Source organism: Suricata suricatta, chromosome 7, assembly GCF_006229205.1.
Source record: "Suricata suricatta isolate VVHF042 chromosome 7, meerkat_22Aug2017_6uvM2_HiC, whole genome shotgun sequence".
NCBI classification, from domain to species: Eukaryota; Metazoa; Chordata; class Mammalia; order Carnivora; family Herpestidae; genus Suricata; species Suricata suricatta.
Window position 1 is genome coordinate 87,804,449 of NC_043706.1, and position 15,735 is coordinate 87,820,183.

General features: G+C 34.2%; 1 protein-coding gene across 3 annotated transcripts in view; it reads left to right on the forward strand.

The window, feature by feature from the left end:
- GRIK2 (glutamate ionotropic receptor kainate type subunit 2) overlaps nt 1–15,735 on the forward strand; it is a 622,100-nt gene that overhangs the window by 408,626 nt on the left and 197,739 nt on the right. For all 3 annotated transcript variants that reach the window (XM_029945013.1, XM_029945011.1, XM_029945012.1), the window contains one exon: nt 14,088–14,294. In XM_029945013.1, the coding sequence (XP_029800873.1) occupies nt 14,088–14,294 (207 nt within the window). The remainder of the gene's footprint in view (nt 1–14,087; nt 14,295–15,735) is intronic.

Consider the following 15,735-nt stretch of genomic DNA (forward strand, 5'->3'; position numbering starts at 1 on the left):
TTGGCTATTGTTGACAGTGCTGCTATGAACATTGGGGTACATGTGCCCCTATGCATCAGTGCTTCTGTATCCCTTGGGTAGATCCCTAGCAGTGCTATTGCTGGGTCATAGGGGAGTTCTACGGATAGTTTTTTGAGGAACCTCCACACTGTTTTCCAGAGCGGCTGCACCAGTTTACATTCCCACCAACAGTGTAGGAGGGTGCCCATCTCTCCACACCCTCGCCAGCATCTATAATCTCTTGATTTGTTCATTTTAGCCACTTTGACTGGTGTGAGGTGGTATCTCAGTGTGGTTTTGATTTGTATTTCCCTGATGATGAGTGATGCTGAGCATCGTTTCATGTGCCTGTAAGCCATCTGGATGTCCTGTTTGGAGAAGTGTCTGTTCATGTCTTCTGCCCATTTCTTCACTAGGTTATTTGTTTTTTGGGTGTGGAGTTTGGTGAGTTCCTTGTAGATTTTAGATACTAGCCCTTTATCTTTTAAAAAATCTCTCTTTAAATTGGAGATAGAATTGTATTTCGTGAGATAAGATTTGGTGAGACCAACCAAGAGAATATTGCAAGAGTGAGAGCTGATAAAATATAAGATAGGACAATGTCTGAAGGGTTGAATGGGAAGGACATTATAAACCAAGAGTGGAGAATGGAAGATATATAGTAACACTTTATAAACTGGAGTTTAAGAATAGGTCAGAGGTCAGAAAGACTTTTTTTTTCTGATAAACATTGCTGAAAACATTATTGATGTAAAAAAGCAGAATTGTGGTAATAAAAGATGAATTTAATTTTGAATATATTATATTTAAATTTCCTGTGGTATATTTATCTAGTTGTCAGTTAGATATGTAGTTTCATACCTGAAAAGAATGATCTGGGCTGGGGATGATATTTGGAGTTATCAAACTAGACGGCAGTTTATATCATGAAAATTTGTGATATTGCCAACTTAGAGAGCACATGTGTAACTTCAGTAATTCTATACCACTGCACATTTCTTTCTTTTCCTGATATTTCTATGGATTTTCTTCTAAAACTTGCTCATGACTATCATGTGAATTTCAAGTCCGGTAAGTCCTGAATTATGTCTAGTACCCCCTACCTAATTTTACTTTCTGATCAATACCTGATTCTCAAGTTCTGATCTTTGTCTCAACTTGACTTCTTGACTTGGATTCCTAATTGCTTCTCTTTATTTGAAATTTAACTGATACTCTTAGTGACAGGCTATTTCTTAAAACCAACACAATGACTCAAAAGAAAGGTACAGACCTCTTTTCCTGGTAGAAATGTCTATGTATTTTGCTTTATTGTCATCCCTAATGTGATTTCCCCTAGAAATCCATAATAACAGATGAGTCCCAAGGTCCTTATCCATTTATCAGTCAATGTATTTCGTTAGGTGCACTTATTATGAGGCATTTATGCCATTAATTAGATGCCTAAATAAGAATAAGTATTATTAACTTCGGTCCTATAAGTTTTATGTTCTGAGCTCTCTTAGCTTTGGTTTTATGTAGTGATTGGTTAAAAAACAACAACTCATGAATTTGTTTTCACCATCTTGTTGAATAAACCAATATCAGAATAACAAACAAAATATTTTTCACCACTTCATCTGAGCAGTGATAGAAAAGAAATGCCTTTGCTACATAGGTGTTTGGAAAACATTTCATATTATATACAGAATATTTTATACTTCATTCAAATGTAACTAAAGCCACAGACCATAAAATATGTCCTTATTCTATCTCATAGCTTTGTGTAATTTAAAAATGTCTAAATTTGTATTTTGCTTTTTGAACATTTAAATTTGCAATTTTTGGCAAATATGAAACACTCTGACCTCACAGACAAAAAACCACTTTCATAATACAGCAAGCACTCTCTGTGCTCTGTAGCAATAACAGTCCATGTTTATTATTTGGTTACATCAGAATTTCAGAGTATGCTCCACAGCTCTTATAGGTATGTGACACAGGCACACCCTACAACTCTTCCGTGGTTAAGTAGTTTGTGGAAAATACTGAGTTAATCTAAATTCATAAGGTTTACTTGTCACTGAATATCTAGTAAGTTCATATGTATCGTGGATATCTCAAAGGAATGAAAACATGTAAAACTTCCAAGTATTTTTAATTGCAGAATGTTTCTTGAAAACAAAACTTTGGGGATAATTTTCCAGAGGAATACACTCTGGACATCATTAGGTTAGACCATAATAACTTTGAAGTCTTTGTTGAGAAATATGATGTAATTTACTTACATATGCAAATCCAAGAACTGTTTAACCCACCAATGAATAGTAGAGGAGCAAACCACTTCTACAGTTAGTTAATACTTGGTATCTGAATTAAATACCTAACTGAGAAAGAGTTTTACTTGTAGGTTGAAGGGACAAATGGAAGTCAGAAAATCTAGGTTTGATTCTTGAGTCTGCTACTATGTAGATAATTTCACCATGGACAAATTACCAACTTTATAATAAGGACAATAATAACATGCAACATACAACTTGAAGTTTGTATTAAAGATAAAAATTTGATAAAATATATAACATAGTTCCTGGCACAAAATTATCTGTAAATGTTAACATTAAATGGGCACAAAGTAATCTAAAATCAGAATATTGAATAGTGCTCACATTTACTATTTTACCCCCAAGGCGTTAAAACATCTTCCTCTTATGAAAACCATCATTGTTTTTCTTCAGGCCATGCACCAGTAAGATTCTTCTTTGCAGCTTTCTTCACTTCATTTCTCTTGCCTGAGCAACTCTTACCCTCTGTCCATTTATCTGATTTTTACTCATTCTACAATCCATTTTTCTGGTGGCCTCTTCTCTGGGATGATTCATCTAACCACTTTGGGACATCTTAACTTTCCTTTTACTGGCATCTAATAGTCCTTCTACTCGTATAATTTATTCCTTAGGCACTTACATGTAAACATATATTATTAATTTGCATTTTTCTATATAAGTTCTCTATTTTCAACTAAATTAAAAAGGTGCTTAGGAGAAGCAACTCTGTTCTAAAGTAGGTATTCACTTTTAAATGATAGGTACTCAATAAACATTTGTTGATTTTATTGATTACAAATGGCAGCAGCTGAATGTTAAACTCACCATCTACTAGGTAAAACACATGCTGCTAACTATTACTGACCATTGATGGATAATTCTCATTGCACAAGGATTTTCTTGTATGACTGTCTCACACGCATATTCTGGAGTTTTGAAGAGGTTGTAATTATTTGTTCAATCTTAGGGAAGGCTGAGGGTAGAAAAACAGTTAGTATTCTAATTCATTTTTAATCATCCTATTTTCACTCTTTTTGGAGAAATTTAAATAGAGCTAGAGGGTAGCTAATATTGGATCCTTTCTAAGGCAAAGAGCTTTCAAACTCAAATTGTTGCACTAAAATTTAAGAAACAGATTCCTAATGATTGAAAACTCCACTTTGCAATCATATGATAAAATCATGTCCTTCTCCTTTGGGTTTGCTTCAGCATTCTCCCAAACATGCACACAAATTTATCCAACATCTAAATACTGAGAAAATACCTAAAGGGATAATATTGGGGGGGGGGAATCCTAGCCTCATTTACTACATCAAATTGATGTTTAGGTAGATGCTTAAAAATAATCTCAGGAAAGAGATGTCATTCTAAGCAGGCTATGAATTCAAATACTGATGATCCACAATGATTACATTTAGATAGTTTTCTCAGAATTTTACAGGAATAAAGATTTTCCTAACTTAGGTCCTCATGATATGATCTCTCCATATCTTATTTTTGTTTGTTTCACACTTTCTTTTCAATTAGATAATACAGTGATTCAAAGAATGAATATCATTATTTCTGGTATCCATATGAATCATTTTCTTTCTCCAAAGTATTTTCATTTACTCTACTCTTTATATAATTCAATAGTTCATTTCTGGCTACATAAGGGACTGGCTACATAAATTTTCCCCCAGTGTAAGTCAGGCAGAGAAGGACAGATACCATATGTTTGCACTCATAGGTCTAACAGGAGAACAGGAGAAACCTAATGGAGGACCAGGGGGAGGGGAAGAAGGAAAGAGAGTTGGGGAGAGAGAGGGATGCAAAACTTGAGAGACTATTGAATACTGAAAATGAACTGAGGGTTGAAGGGGAAGGGAGCGGGGGAAAAGAGGTGGTGGTGATGGAGGAGGGCACTTGTGGGGAAGAGCACTGGGTGTTGTATGGAAACCAATTTGACAATAAACTATTAAAAAATAAACAAAAAGATAAATATACAGTAGAGTATTATTAACTATAAAAAATAAATAAATAAATCAGGGGATGTGATACCTCTGGCCTTGTTCTTCTATTTTTACTTGTTGCTATTTTTTCTTATAGGTCACTATTCCATACAAGAATGATGGTAGCTACTTAAAATCAAAACATGCCAACTGGAAATGTATCTTACTATTAGAAAGCTTTCTGATATAAGTTGTTGTTGTCATCGTTGTTTCTAGGTCACATTGTACATTATGTATTCTTAATCTCTCCAGAAGTATCGCCTATGAGAGCAGTAGTATAGACCATGGTCAGTGGCAACTATACTAGATAGTTACAGTGACTTGATAACTTGTTCGTCGAGGAAGTACCCATCTTCTTATTGCTGTCTGCCCATGGTAATATTCTTTCATTCTTAATCTTTCTTTTTAAAGTATCATTCTCCACTTTGCATTCTCTTGAGCATTACGGGGCAAACTGTTGAGATCTGCTTTGTTCTTCCTCATGTCTGGTGTAAGTTGTATAGTTTTATAGAGCTGACTCAACTTCTCCAGGAGCCAGTGGCAGCAGAATCATTGCCCCTACCCTTTATGCTGTCCATTCGTTAGCTTTCCACTTCCCGTCAACTTCACAGCCTCCATCTTGATCTCCACACTTTTGGTTCATTCATTATTCATTATTATTATATAATACTTTTAATGTAAGGGCAAGATAGGATACACAGAGTATGTATGTAAGACTACGAAAATTGAGAGAGAAAGTGATTCTCAGGAACACATAAACTGCTTCAGTTTTGTTTAATCTCTATCATTTTATTTTAACTTGATATTATTATTATAACCATTTTTCCCTTTTCATTTGACCCATAAGAATGTGATTTTTTAAAAAAGCATGTTGGGGCACCTGGGTGGCTCAGTTAGTTAAGCATCTGACTCTTGATTTCAGCTCAGGTCATGATCTCATGGTTTGTGAGTTTGAGCACCACGTTGGCCTCTATGCCGGCAGCATGGAGCCTGCTTACAATTCTCTCTCTGTCTCTCTCAAAATAAGATAAATTAAAAACATAGAAAAAACGTGTGTGTGTGTGTGTGTGTGTGTGTGTGTGTGTGAGAGAGAGAGAGAGAGAGAGAGAGAGAGAAAGAGAGAGAACCCTATCTTCATTAAGGAAAAATTAAGAACCATCAAAAATATCTCAAATGCTTTGATACTCTTACCACAGCAACTGAAGTTTCAGCTGTTACCATTTAAAAGTTGTTTTATAATGAGGGTAAATTCAGAACCAGACTAAGGCTGAGTATCCATTTCTTTTTTTCCCAAATAAATTATTTAAGGGCCACAGTGTCATAGGTCTTGATCTAAAATAAAACATAATTATATATTTCAAAGATATAAATTATATTGGGGTGCCTGGGTGGCTCAGTCGGTTAAACCTCTGGCCTCGGCTCAGGTCAGATCTCACATTCGTGGGTTCAAGCCCCGCATCAGGCTCTGTGCTGACAGCTAGCTCAGAGCCTGGAGCCTTCTTCCGGTTCTGTGTCTCCTTCTCTCTCTGCCCCTTCCCCTCTCATGCTCTGTCTCTCTCTGTATCAAAAATAAATAAAACATTTAAAAAAATTAAAAATTTTTTTAAAGATATAAATTATATAATGCTGTATGTTAATATTTCCTCTATGGTAATTAATGAAGTAAAGTGGCCTTATGAATTATATGGAATACAATAAAATAGATAAAAATCTCAAATTCACCACTAGATTGGCTGCCCAGAAGGACAGAAATTTTCTGTATTGTTTTGTTTTTCACTGTTGTATATCAGATGCCTAAAATGGTACTTAATAGTTCAATATGTATTTGAATAAATAAATAAATTAGTTAGTTTAGCCTTATCATTGAAATGGCAAGGATAGTTTATACATTTGTACAATTAAATTGCATTTTTAGGTCCCATTCTTTTGACTATTATGAGTGAGGCAATGATAGTTCAGGGGTTAGCATATGAAAAAATAATTTAGGTCTAGATAAGGTCTGAAGGATATGTGAGTTATAACTTAAAAATTTTTAAGTTTTATTATATTTAAATAAAACATTTTGGTCCCCTCAACCTTAAAACATATTTTACTTTTTTAAAACTTCAGTTTGGTTATATTCTTTGCCAACTCCCAGTCTAATGCAGATAAAAATACATGAGTTATTGGGTTCCTTAAAACTGGGTTTGATAGTGGAAATGCTGACAAATCTTTATTACAGATGCCAGTGAAATGAAGTGCTTTTACCTCTAGCAAATGCTGATGTGGAGATTTAAGACTATATGAGAAATCAGTAAAGTTGCCCAGGAGAGTTTTATCATATTATTCATTGAACTCAGTATGTGGTACAGTAATTGCTTCTGGTACCATTTTTCTTTTCCTACATGAGGTTATTATTTATCCTGGTGCTGTGTGAAACAGAGAAAGAGAGTCTAAAGGAGAGTCATAACTCGATGTAAACTATCTTGTGACACAATGTAGCTGGAGATAGGAATCACAACTGGAAAATGGTGTCTTACTTATCAAAATTAAATATGGGAAGAATGGTATTTGACATTGTGGAGACCCATAAATACTAAAAAGATGCACTTAGGCCACATGAAAGCCTTTTTAAAATACATATCTAAATAGACTTTAATCTCACAGGGATCAGCAAATTTATTTGCCCCTGATAGAAGTTTTATTATTAGCTTATAGGTAGTGGAAATCACATTAATAGATAGAATAGTTACTAGGGAAAGCTGAATTAATGAGAATTAAATAGCATAATAATTTTTAATTTTTTTGGCTTGCTTTTATGCCTTGTGCACACATCCATCATGTGCCTCAAATATACTTCAGTAAGCCCTAACTTAATTTTTTTCTAATGTGCAAGTGAGTTTATGGGAAAAGTATACCATAAATATGTTGGAACACAGATTTTAAATGGAGATAATGATGCCTTAATAACGCAAATATTGCATTTTTTAGACACTCATATTACTACCTTCATCTTTTAAGCTTAAGATTGCTATTTTAACAACATCTTGAAGCACATTTATGTTAAAAATGTGTTCTTTCTGGGACACCTGGGTGGCTCAGTCAGTGAAGTGTCTGACTTTTGGTTTCAGCTCAGGTCATGAGCTCGAGCCCCACATCGGGCTTTGTGCTGACACTGTAGGGCCTGCTTGGGATTCTCTCTTTCTCCTTCTCTATCTCTCTGCCCCATCTGCACTCTCTCTCTTTCTCTCTCTAAAAACTTAAATAAATAGCCTTAACAAAAGAATTAAAAAATGTGTTCTTACTTGTGATGTAGAGAATGACTTTTTTGGATTATATATTTACTACTTTTCTGCAATGTTGTTTTGATTGCATTGTTCAATTAGTAAATGTATTACCATTTTGGATGCATTACATTAACTTAGGGGCTAATCTCAGTGATTGAAAAAACAATAAAGTCATGCAATATATATTGTTATCTAGTGAGCTATGTGCAATTATGCTTTCACATGGACTTTGGAAATGGTCATTATAAGTAATTGAATATAGAAAGTATATGGCGGAAGCAAATGGTCCAATAATCTGACTCCCTAGTTTGTATGCTGGATATTGACCTTTCCAAAAGCACTCTTGCCCTCAGTTTCTTCATTTGTAAAATAGAAGTAATAATATTATGAACGTTACATGGTTATAATGAGAAATAAGTTTATCCAAGGAAAGCACCCAGAACATGATCTGGCACAAATTATAGGTGCTAGAAAATATTAGATAGGCCTAAAGACACCTGAAAATTGAAAGAAAAGAGATGGAGAACCCCTAATGGTCACACTAATGGTCATCAAAAGAAAGCATAAGTAGCCATACTTATATAAACAACTATATCAAGAGAAGAAGAAGGGCATTATAACTTAATTAAGGGTTCTATTCACCAAGAAGATCTAACAATTGTAAATATAACTCCAATGTTGTAGCAACCAAATATATAAATCAATCACAAATATAAAGAAACACATTGTTAATAATACCATAATAGTAGAGGACTTCAACACCCCACTTATAGCAATGGACAGATCATGTAAGCAGAAAATCTACAAGGAAACAATGGCTTTGAATGACACATTGGACCAGATGTACTTAAGAGATATATCCAGAACATTTCATTTTTAAGCAGCAGAATATACATTTTTTTATGAGCAAACCTGAGCTGTCAAAACAGAGCCTGATGAGGGGCTCAAACTTGAACTGTGAGATCATGATCTGAGCTAAAGTCAGACACTTAACCGATTGAGCCACCCAGGCACCCCATACCTTGCATATTTTCTGACCACAACACTATGAAACTTGAAATCAACCACAAGAAAAATATTTGGAAAGACATGAATACTTTGTGATTAAGAGCATCCTACTAAAGAATGAATGGATTAACCAAGAAGTTAAAGAGGAAATTTAAAAGTACGTGGAAGCCAATGAAAATGAAAATGTGACAGTCCAAAACCTCTGGAATGAAGCAAAGGGGATCATACGAGGAAAGTGTATAGCAATCCATGCCATCCTAAAGAAGGAAGAAAGGTCTCAAATACAAATCCTAACCTTACACCTAAAAGAGCTGGAAAAAGAACAGCAAATAAAGCCCTAAATCAGCAGAGGACAGGAAATAATAAAGATTAGAGCAGAAATCAATGATATTGAAATAATAATAATAAACCAGTAGAACATATCAATGAAACCAGGAGCTGGTTCTTTGAAAGACTTAACAAAATTGATAAATCCCTAGCTAGATTGATCAAGAAGAAAAATGAAAGGACCCCACTAAATAAAATCATGAATGAAGGAGGAGAAATTGCAACCAACACTGCAGAAATATAATAATAATAAGAGACTATTATGAGCAATAATATACCACCAAATTGGATGATCTAGTAGAAATAGGCAAATTCCTAGAAACATATCAACATATCAAGACTGAAACAGGAAGAAATATAAATTTGAACAGACCCATAACCAATAAGAAAATTGAATTCATAACCAAAAGTTTCCCAGCAAACAAGGGTCCAGGACCAGAGGGCTTTCCAAGGGAATTCTACCATACACTTAAAGAAGAGTTAACACCTATTTTTGAAGCTGTTCCAAAAAATAGAAATGGAAGGAAAATTTTCAATCTCATTCTACAAGCCCAGCATTACCTTGATTCCAAAACCATACAAAGACCCCACTAAGAAGAAGAACTACAGACCAATTTCCCTCATGAACATGGTTGCAAAAATTCTCAACAAGATACTAGCCAACCAGATTCAACAAAACATTAAAAGAATTATTCACCATGATCAACTGGGATTTATTCCTGGGATGCAGATTTGGTTCAATATCTGCAAATCAATCAATGTCATACATCACAATAATAAAGAAAAGGATAAGAACCACATGATCCTCTCAATAAATGCAGAAAAAGCATTTGATGAAATACAGAATCTTTTCTTGATTAAAAACCCTCAAGAAAGTAGGGACAGAAGGATTGTATCTCAAGATCATCAAAGGCCTTATACGAAAGACCCACAGCTAATGTCATCCTCAATGGGGGAAAAGCTAAAAGCTTTCCTCCCAAGGTCAGGAACATAACAAGGGTGTCTACTCCCACCACTGTTATTCAACATAGTATTGGAAGTCCTAGTACAACAATTAGACAAAACAAAGAAATAAAAGGTATCCAAATTGGCAAAGAGAAGTCAAATGTTCACTCTTCATAAATGATATGATACTCTATGTGGAAAACCCAGAGACTCCACCAAAACACAGCTAGAACTAATCCATGAATTCAGCAAAGTCTAAGGATATAAAATTAATGTACATAAATTGGTTGCCTTTCTATACACCAATAATGAAGCAGTAGAAAGAGAAATCAAAGAATCGATCACTGATAAAAGATGTGAAATTTCTAAACACTGAAAACTATAGGAAGCTTATGAATGAAATTGAAGAAGACACACAGCAATGGAAAACATTCCATGCTCATGGACTGGAGAACAAATATTGTTAAAATGTTGATACTACCCAAAACAATCTACATATTCAAAGCAATTCCTATCAAAATAACACCAACATTCTTCACAGAGGTAGAACAAATAATCCTAAAATTCGTATAGAAATGGAAAAGATCCCAAATAGCCAAAGCAATCCTCAAAAAGAAAACCAAAGCCAGAGGCATCACAGTTCTGGACTTCAAGTTGTATTACAAAGCTGTAATCATCAAGACAGTATGGTATGCACAAAACAGACATATAGATCAATGGAGCAGAATAGAGCACCTAGAAATGGACCCACAAACATGGTTAACTAATCTTTGAAAAAACAAGAAAGAATATCCAATGGAAAAAAAGATGGTCTCTTCAGCAAATGATGTTAGGAAATCTGGACAGCAACAAGCAGAAGAATGAACCTGGACCACTTTCATACACCATAAACAAAAGCAAACTCAAAATGGATGAAATACCTAAACACAAGACAGGAAGCCATGGAAATCCTAGAGGAGAAAACAAGCAACAACCTCTTTGACCTTGGCCGCAGCAACTGTTTACTTGACATGTCCCCAGAGAAAGAGAAACAGAAGCAAAAAGGAACTAATGGAACCTCATCAAAATAAAAAGCTTCTGCACAGAGAAGGAAACAATCACCAAAACTAAAAGGCAACCAACAGAATTGAAGAAGATATTTCCAAATGATGTATCAGATAAAGGGTTAATATTGAAAATATATAAAGAACTTATAAAACTCAACACCCGAAAAACAAATAATCCAGTGAAGAAATGGGCAAAAGCATGAATAGACACTTCTACAAAGATATCTAGGTAGCTAACACAGACACATGAAAAAATGCACATCACTCATCATCAGAGAAATACAAATCAAAACCACAATGAGATACCACTTCACGCCTGTCAGAATGGCTAAAATTAATACTCAGGCACCAATAGATGTTGGAGAGGATGAAAAGAAAGAGGAACCTTTAACACTGTTGGTGGGAATGCAAACTGGTGCAGCCACTCTGGGAAACAGTTTGGAGTTTCCTCAAAAACTTAAAAATAGAACTACTCTGTGGCCCAGCAATTGCACCAGTAGATATTTATCCAAAGTATACAAGAGTGCTGATTCAAAGGGGCACATGCATTTATAGCAGCACTATCAGCAATAGCCAAAGTATGGAAAGAGACCAAATGTCCACTGATGAATACAATGGAATATCACTCAGCAATTAAAAAGAATGAAATCTTGCCATTTGCTACAATGTGGATGGAACTGGAGTTTATTATGCTAAGCTAAATAGGTCAGAGAAAGATAAATATCATATGATTTCACTCATGTGGAATTTAAGAAACAAAATGGATGAACATAGGAGAAGGGAAGCAAAAATAAGATAAAAACTGAGAGGGACACAAACCTTAAGATTCTCTTAAATAGAGAGAACAATCTGAGGGTTGCTGGCAGGGTGCTGGGTGGAGGAATGGGCTAAAGAAGCCAGGGGCATTATGGAGGACACTTGTTGGGATATGCACTTGGTGTTATATGTAAGTGATGAATCACTAAATTCTATTCCTAAAATCATTATTACACTATATGTTAACTAACTTAGATTTAAATTAAAAATGAATAAATAAATGGGTGCTGTATTTTATGCTCAGTAGCTTGTCTTTATAATTTTAGCGGTGTCTTTCACAGACCAAAAAAAAAGTTATAAAGACCAATTTTTATTTTTTTCTTCTATGTGCATTTTATGTTAAGTCTAAAAATTTTCTCTTACACTTTAAAAAAAATTAGTGTTTATTTATTTTTGAGGGAGATAGAGACAGAGTGCAAGGGGGGAAGGGCCAGAGAGAGAGAGAGGGAGACACAGAATCTGAAGCAGGTTCCAGACTCCGAGGTGTCAGCAGAGAGCCTGATGCTGGGTTTGAACTAACAGACTTCGAGATCATGACCTGAGGCAAAATTGGACACTTAACCAACTTAACTGAGCTACCCAGGCACCCCTCTCCTATGCTTTTATTTTCTAGAAGTTTAATGGCTTATTAAAAAGAACAAAAAGTTAATCTTCAGGAAAGAGGGCTGATGGGGAAGCAGTGTTATCAAGATGTGGGTCAAATAAAGCACAAAGATGAAGGGAATTCCAAAAATTAGTTAAAAAATGTGGAACAGTGCGGGAGTTGTTTGGCACATAGTGGCAGTGTGTAGGAGTGTCAGAAGAATGCAAACTGGTCAGGCTGGAGTGTGTATAAACAGTAGAGGGATAAACCAGGTCAACAGTGATGAGAGGAAAAAGGAATTAGTCTTGTTTCTGAGATGAATGTGGGCAAGAGGATGCATTACTCTCATATCTAAAATGCCCTTAGGTGTGATGACCCTCATGGGATGAGTATTATTCTCCAGGGGCTGAGATCAGGATGATCATCTTTCTAGATGGACTGGCATGGCAGTCTCTTAAGTTTTTCCACTCTGCAGTATCTTTCTCTAAGAGAGCACCTTCCAGAGGCTTTACCCATGGTCAAATAGTAATAAGCAGTAGAGCCAATTGCACTCTGGATACAAGATATCTAGATATAGATACCAATGTTCTGCCTGCTCACACAAAAGTATGCTAATGCACGGATTCTCTTGGTACTTAATTAAACTTATGAATTTTTAACAGGGCTTGTTGTGCAGAGCTTTACAGGATTTGGCTCCTCACTCTGTCTACATTTCTGACCTTGTTCAACTAATGCCCTCACTTACTGGATGTGATTTCAGTCACACTGATGGCTGTAGTCCTCTTTCTGGAGCACTCCAGTGTCATACTGGCCTTAAGGCTTTTACTTACGGTATCCTTGACCTGAAATGCTCTTCTGTCAGATTTTCAAATGGCTAGACTCTTTTTCATCTTTTAGTTTCTACCTCATCTCTCATCTCCTCATTAAAGACTTTCAGACATGTTGCTCAATTGTCTTGTTTTCTCTTATCTTGCCAAGTACCTTGAGGTTGTTCTGTATCCTAATGCCCTATTTTATGTTTTTACACCATTTATCAGCATCAGAAATTATGCGTTCCATTTGCTTAGGCATTTATTATTGACTTCCTCATATATATCATTAACTTTATGACTCAGAAATTTCTCTTTTATACAGAGGAGGGCTGGCTAATAGTAGGTGCTTCATAAAATACTGTTGGATAAATGTATAAATACTTGATAAATGTTTCTTTTTCTATATTCCAAAGTAAGCTACTATTTTTCCTATAAATAAATATAGTAGTTATAATTTTCATGGTTGTTCAGACAAAAGGTGGTAATATGTAAAAGTCCATACTCCAGTTTTTAGCACATAGTAGGTGATTAGACAGTGATTTTTTTTCTCATTTTTCCATCAATGTATCCCACCAAAATAGCACAGCAGATATTGATGAAATGGAATAATTCAAACTGGGATATTGTAATCATGTGTAATTATATCTTATGTATTACATATTTTATGGCATATATCATATTATATACTATCCCTTTTATAAGTCATAAGATACATGATGTGGGAAATATAACACATATTTTTTGTGTTGTAATGATAAAATTATTATCATTAAATATTCTCCTTTGAAACACATATATTCTCAAAGTAATCTCCCTTCTTAGGTTTTCATACTATATTAATTACAATTAGGAGAAAATAAAATTGTCTGTTTTTCTAAAATGTGAAATATTCTATCTTCTAAGGAGAGTTTTAATTCTGATAGTTTCATAATTAACTATTACCTCCTACCTTCATGATTTTACCTCCTACCTCCAATTTACTGTTTCCAGGAAGAACCCTATGTCCTGTTTAAGAAGTCTGACAAACCTCTCTATGGGAATGACCGATTTGAAGGCTATTGTATTGACCTCCTCAGAGAATTATCTACAATCCTTGGCTTTACATATGAAATTAGACTTGTGGAGGATGGGAAATATGGAGCCCAAGATGATGCCAATGGACAGTGGAATGGAATGGTCCGTGAACTGATTGATCACGTAAGTCTCTTTTCTCATTATTACCATTACCTTTGGTAGATTGCTGAAAGATTTACCTTTTAAAGGTTTTTTGGATGGTCAAGGGTTAATAATGGCAAAGAGCAGAAATATATTTCAAGTATGTATTTCCTTAAATAATTTTCTGCAACTTATATATTATTTTTGCCCTTAAATATAAACAATCTAAGAGGGATGCATGGTTCTATTAGAGAGAGAGTTGTCTGTTTTAAATTAACTAGTATTTAGTAACTTAATATCTTGAAATATTTAGTCCTAATTTGGAAATTGTAGTGTGGTTGTCCAACAATTTATTTCTTTTTCACTTTTATAATGCTAACTTCATAATCAATAGAAAGAATGAGTGAAGCAAACTCTAAATTTTATGATAAAAATTTTCTGGACTAGGGCAGGATATTTCTTATCTTTAGAGATAAGAGAAATCTATATGCAAAAAGCATACAATAAATATACTGTGTAAAATAAAGTATTTTAAATATATTGATTTGGGGATAGACATTTTATGTGTTTAGTTAGTTGAATGTCTATTCCTTCTTTGGCCTAGAAAGCATTATTTAATAATGTCTTAGCTGGCAGTGTCAATTAATTCAGCTCTTTGAAATAAACACTTATTTTTTAAAAATAACAATATTGCATTTTGCTTTGTGTTTTATAACATTTAAGTTTATTTTTATATTTTCCATAATATTAAGGCATGTAATTATTGCTAAATATTCTACAAAATTACAAAATATATTTTGCTTTAAAAAACCATGAAAGCTGTACCCTAAATAAAAGTTCTTACTAATGGAAGTAGCAAATATAGGCAGTTTTCACAACATTTTGAAAATATTTTATTGCTATTAACTGCAAAATTTATTATCAAGAGTAAAGGAATAAGGGAGATCTGTCCTATCCCTATCTATCTATCTATCTGTCTGTCTGTCTATCTATCCATCTATTATCTATTATCAGGAGATGTTAGGGTTTGGTGAGAAGAAGAATAGTAAAATAAACAATCACCATTAAAACTTACTTTTCTTTAAATCTTTAACATATTTTTTAAATTATTTGAAATTTACTCAATAAGGTCTTGAGGTTCTAGTCTTAATCAGTTATTTCTAACAATTTCTGCAACAATGGTCCATTTACATTTTAACTTTGTAAAATCTATTAAAGATGATGAAAATGTATATGGCTTGGAATCAGATATGAAACCTTAAACTTTATGTTCACTTCTGTTACTATAGCAGTACCATCAGAGATCTAATTCAAGCTGGTGGTTTAACCAAAAATGTTAACTTGTTTGTTTGCATCTTTGAAAAATCCAGAGGCAGTGTGGTTGGATTTAGAATATTAAGATTTAGTTTCTCTGATATTTTGCCTGAATGTAATCTTTGTTTTCTTATATTTATTTTACACTTAGACATGTGCCTCTCAACAG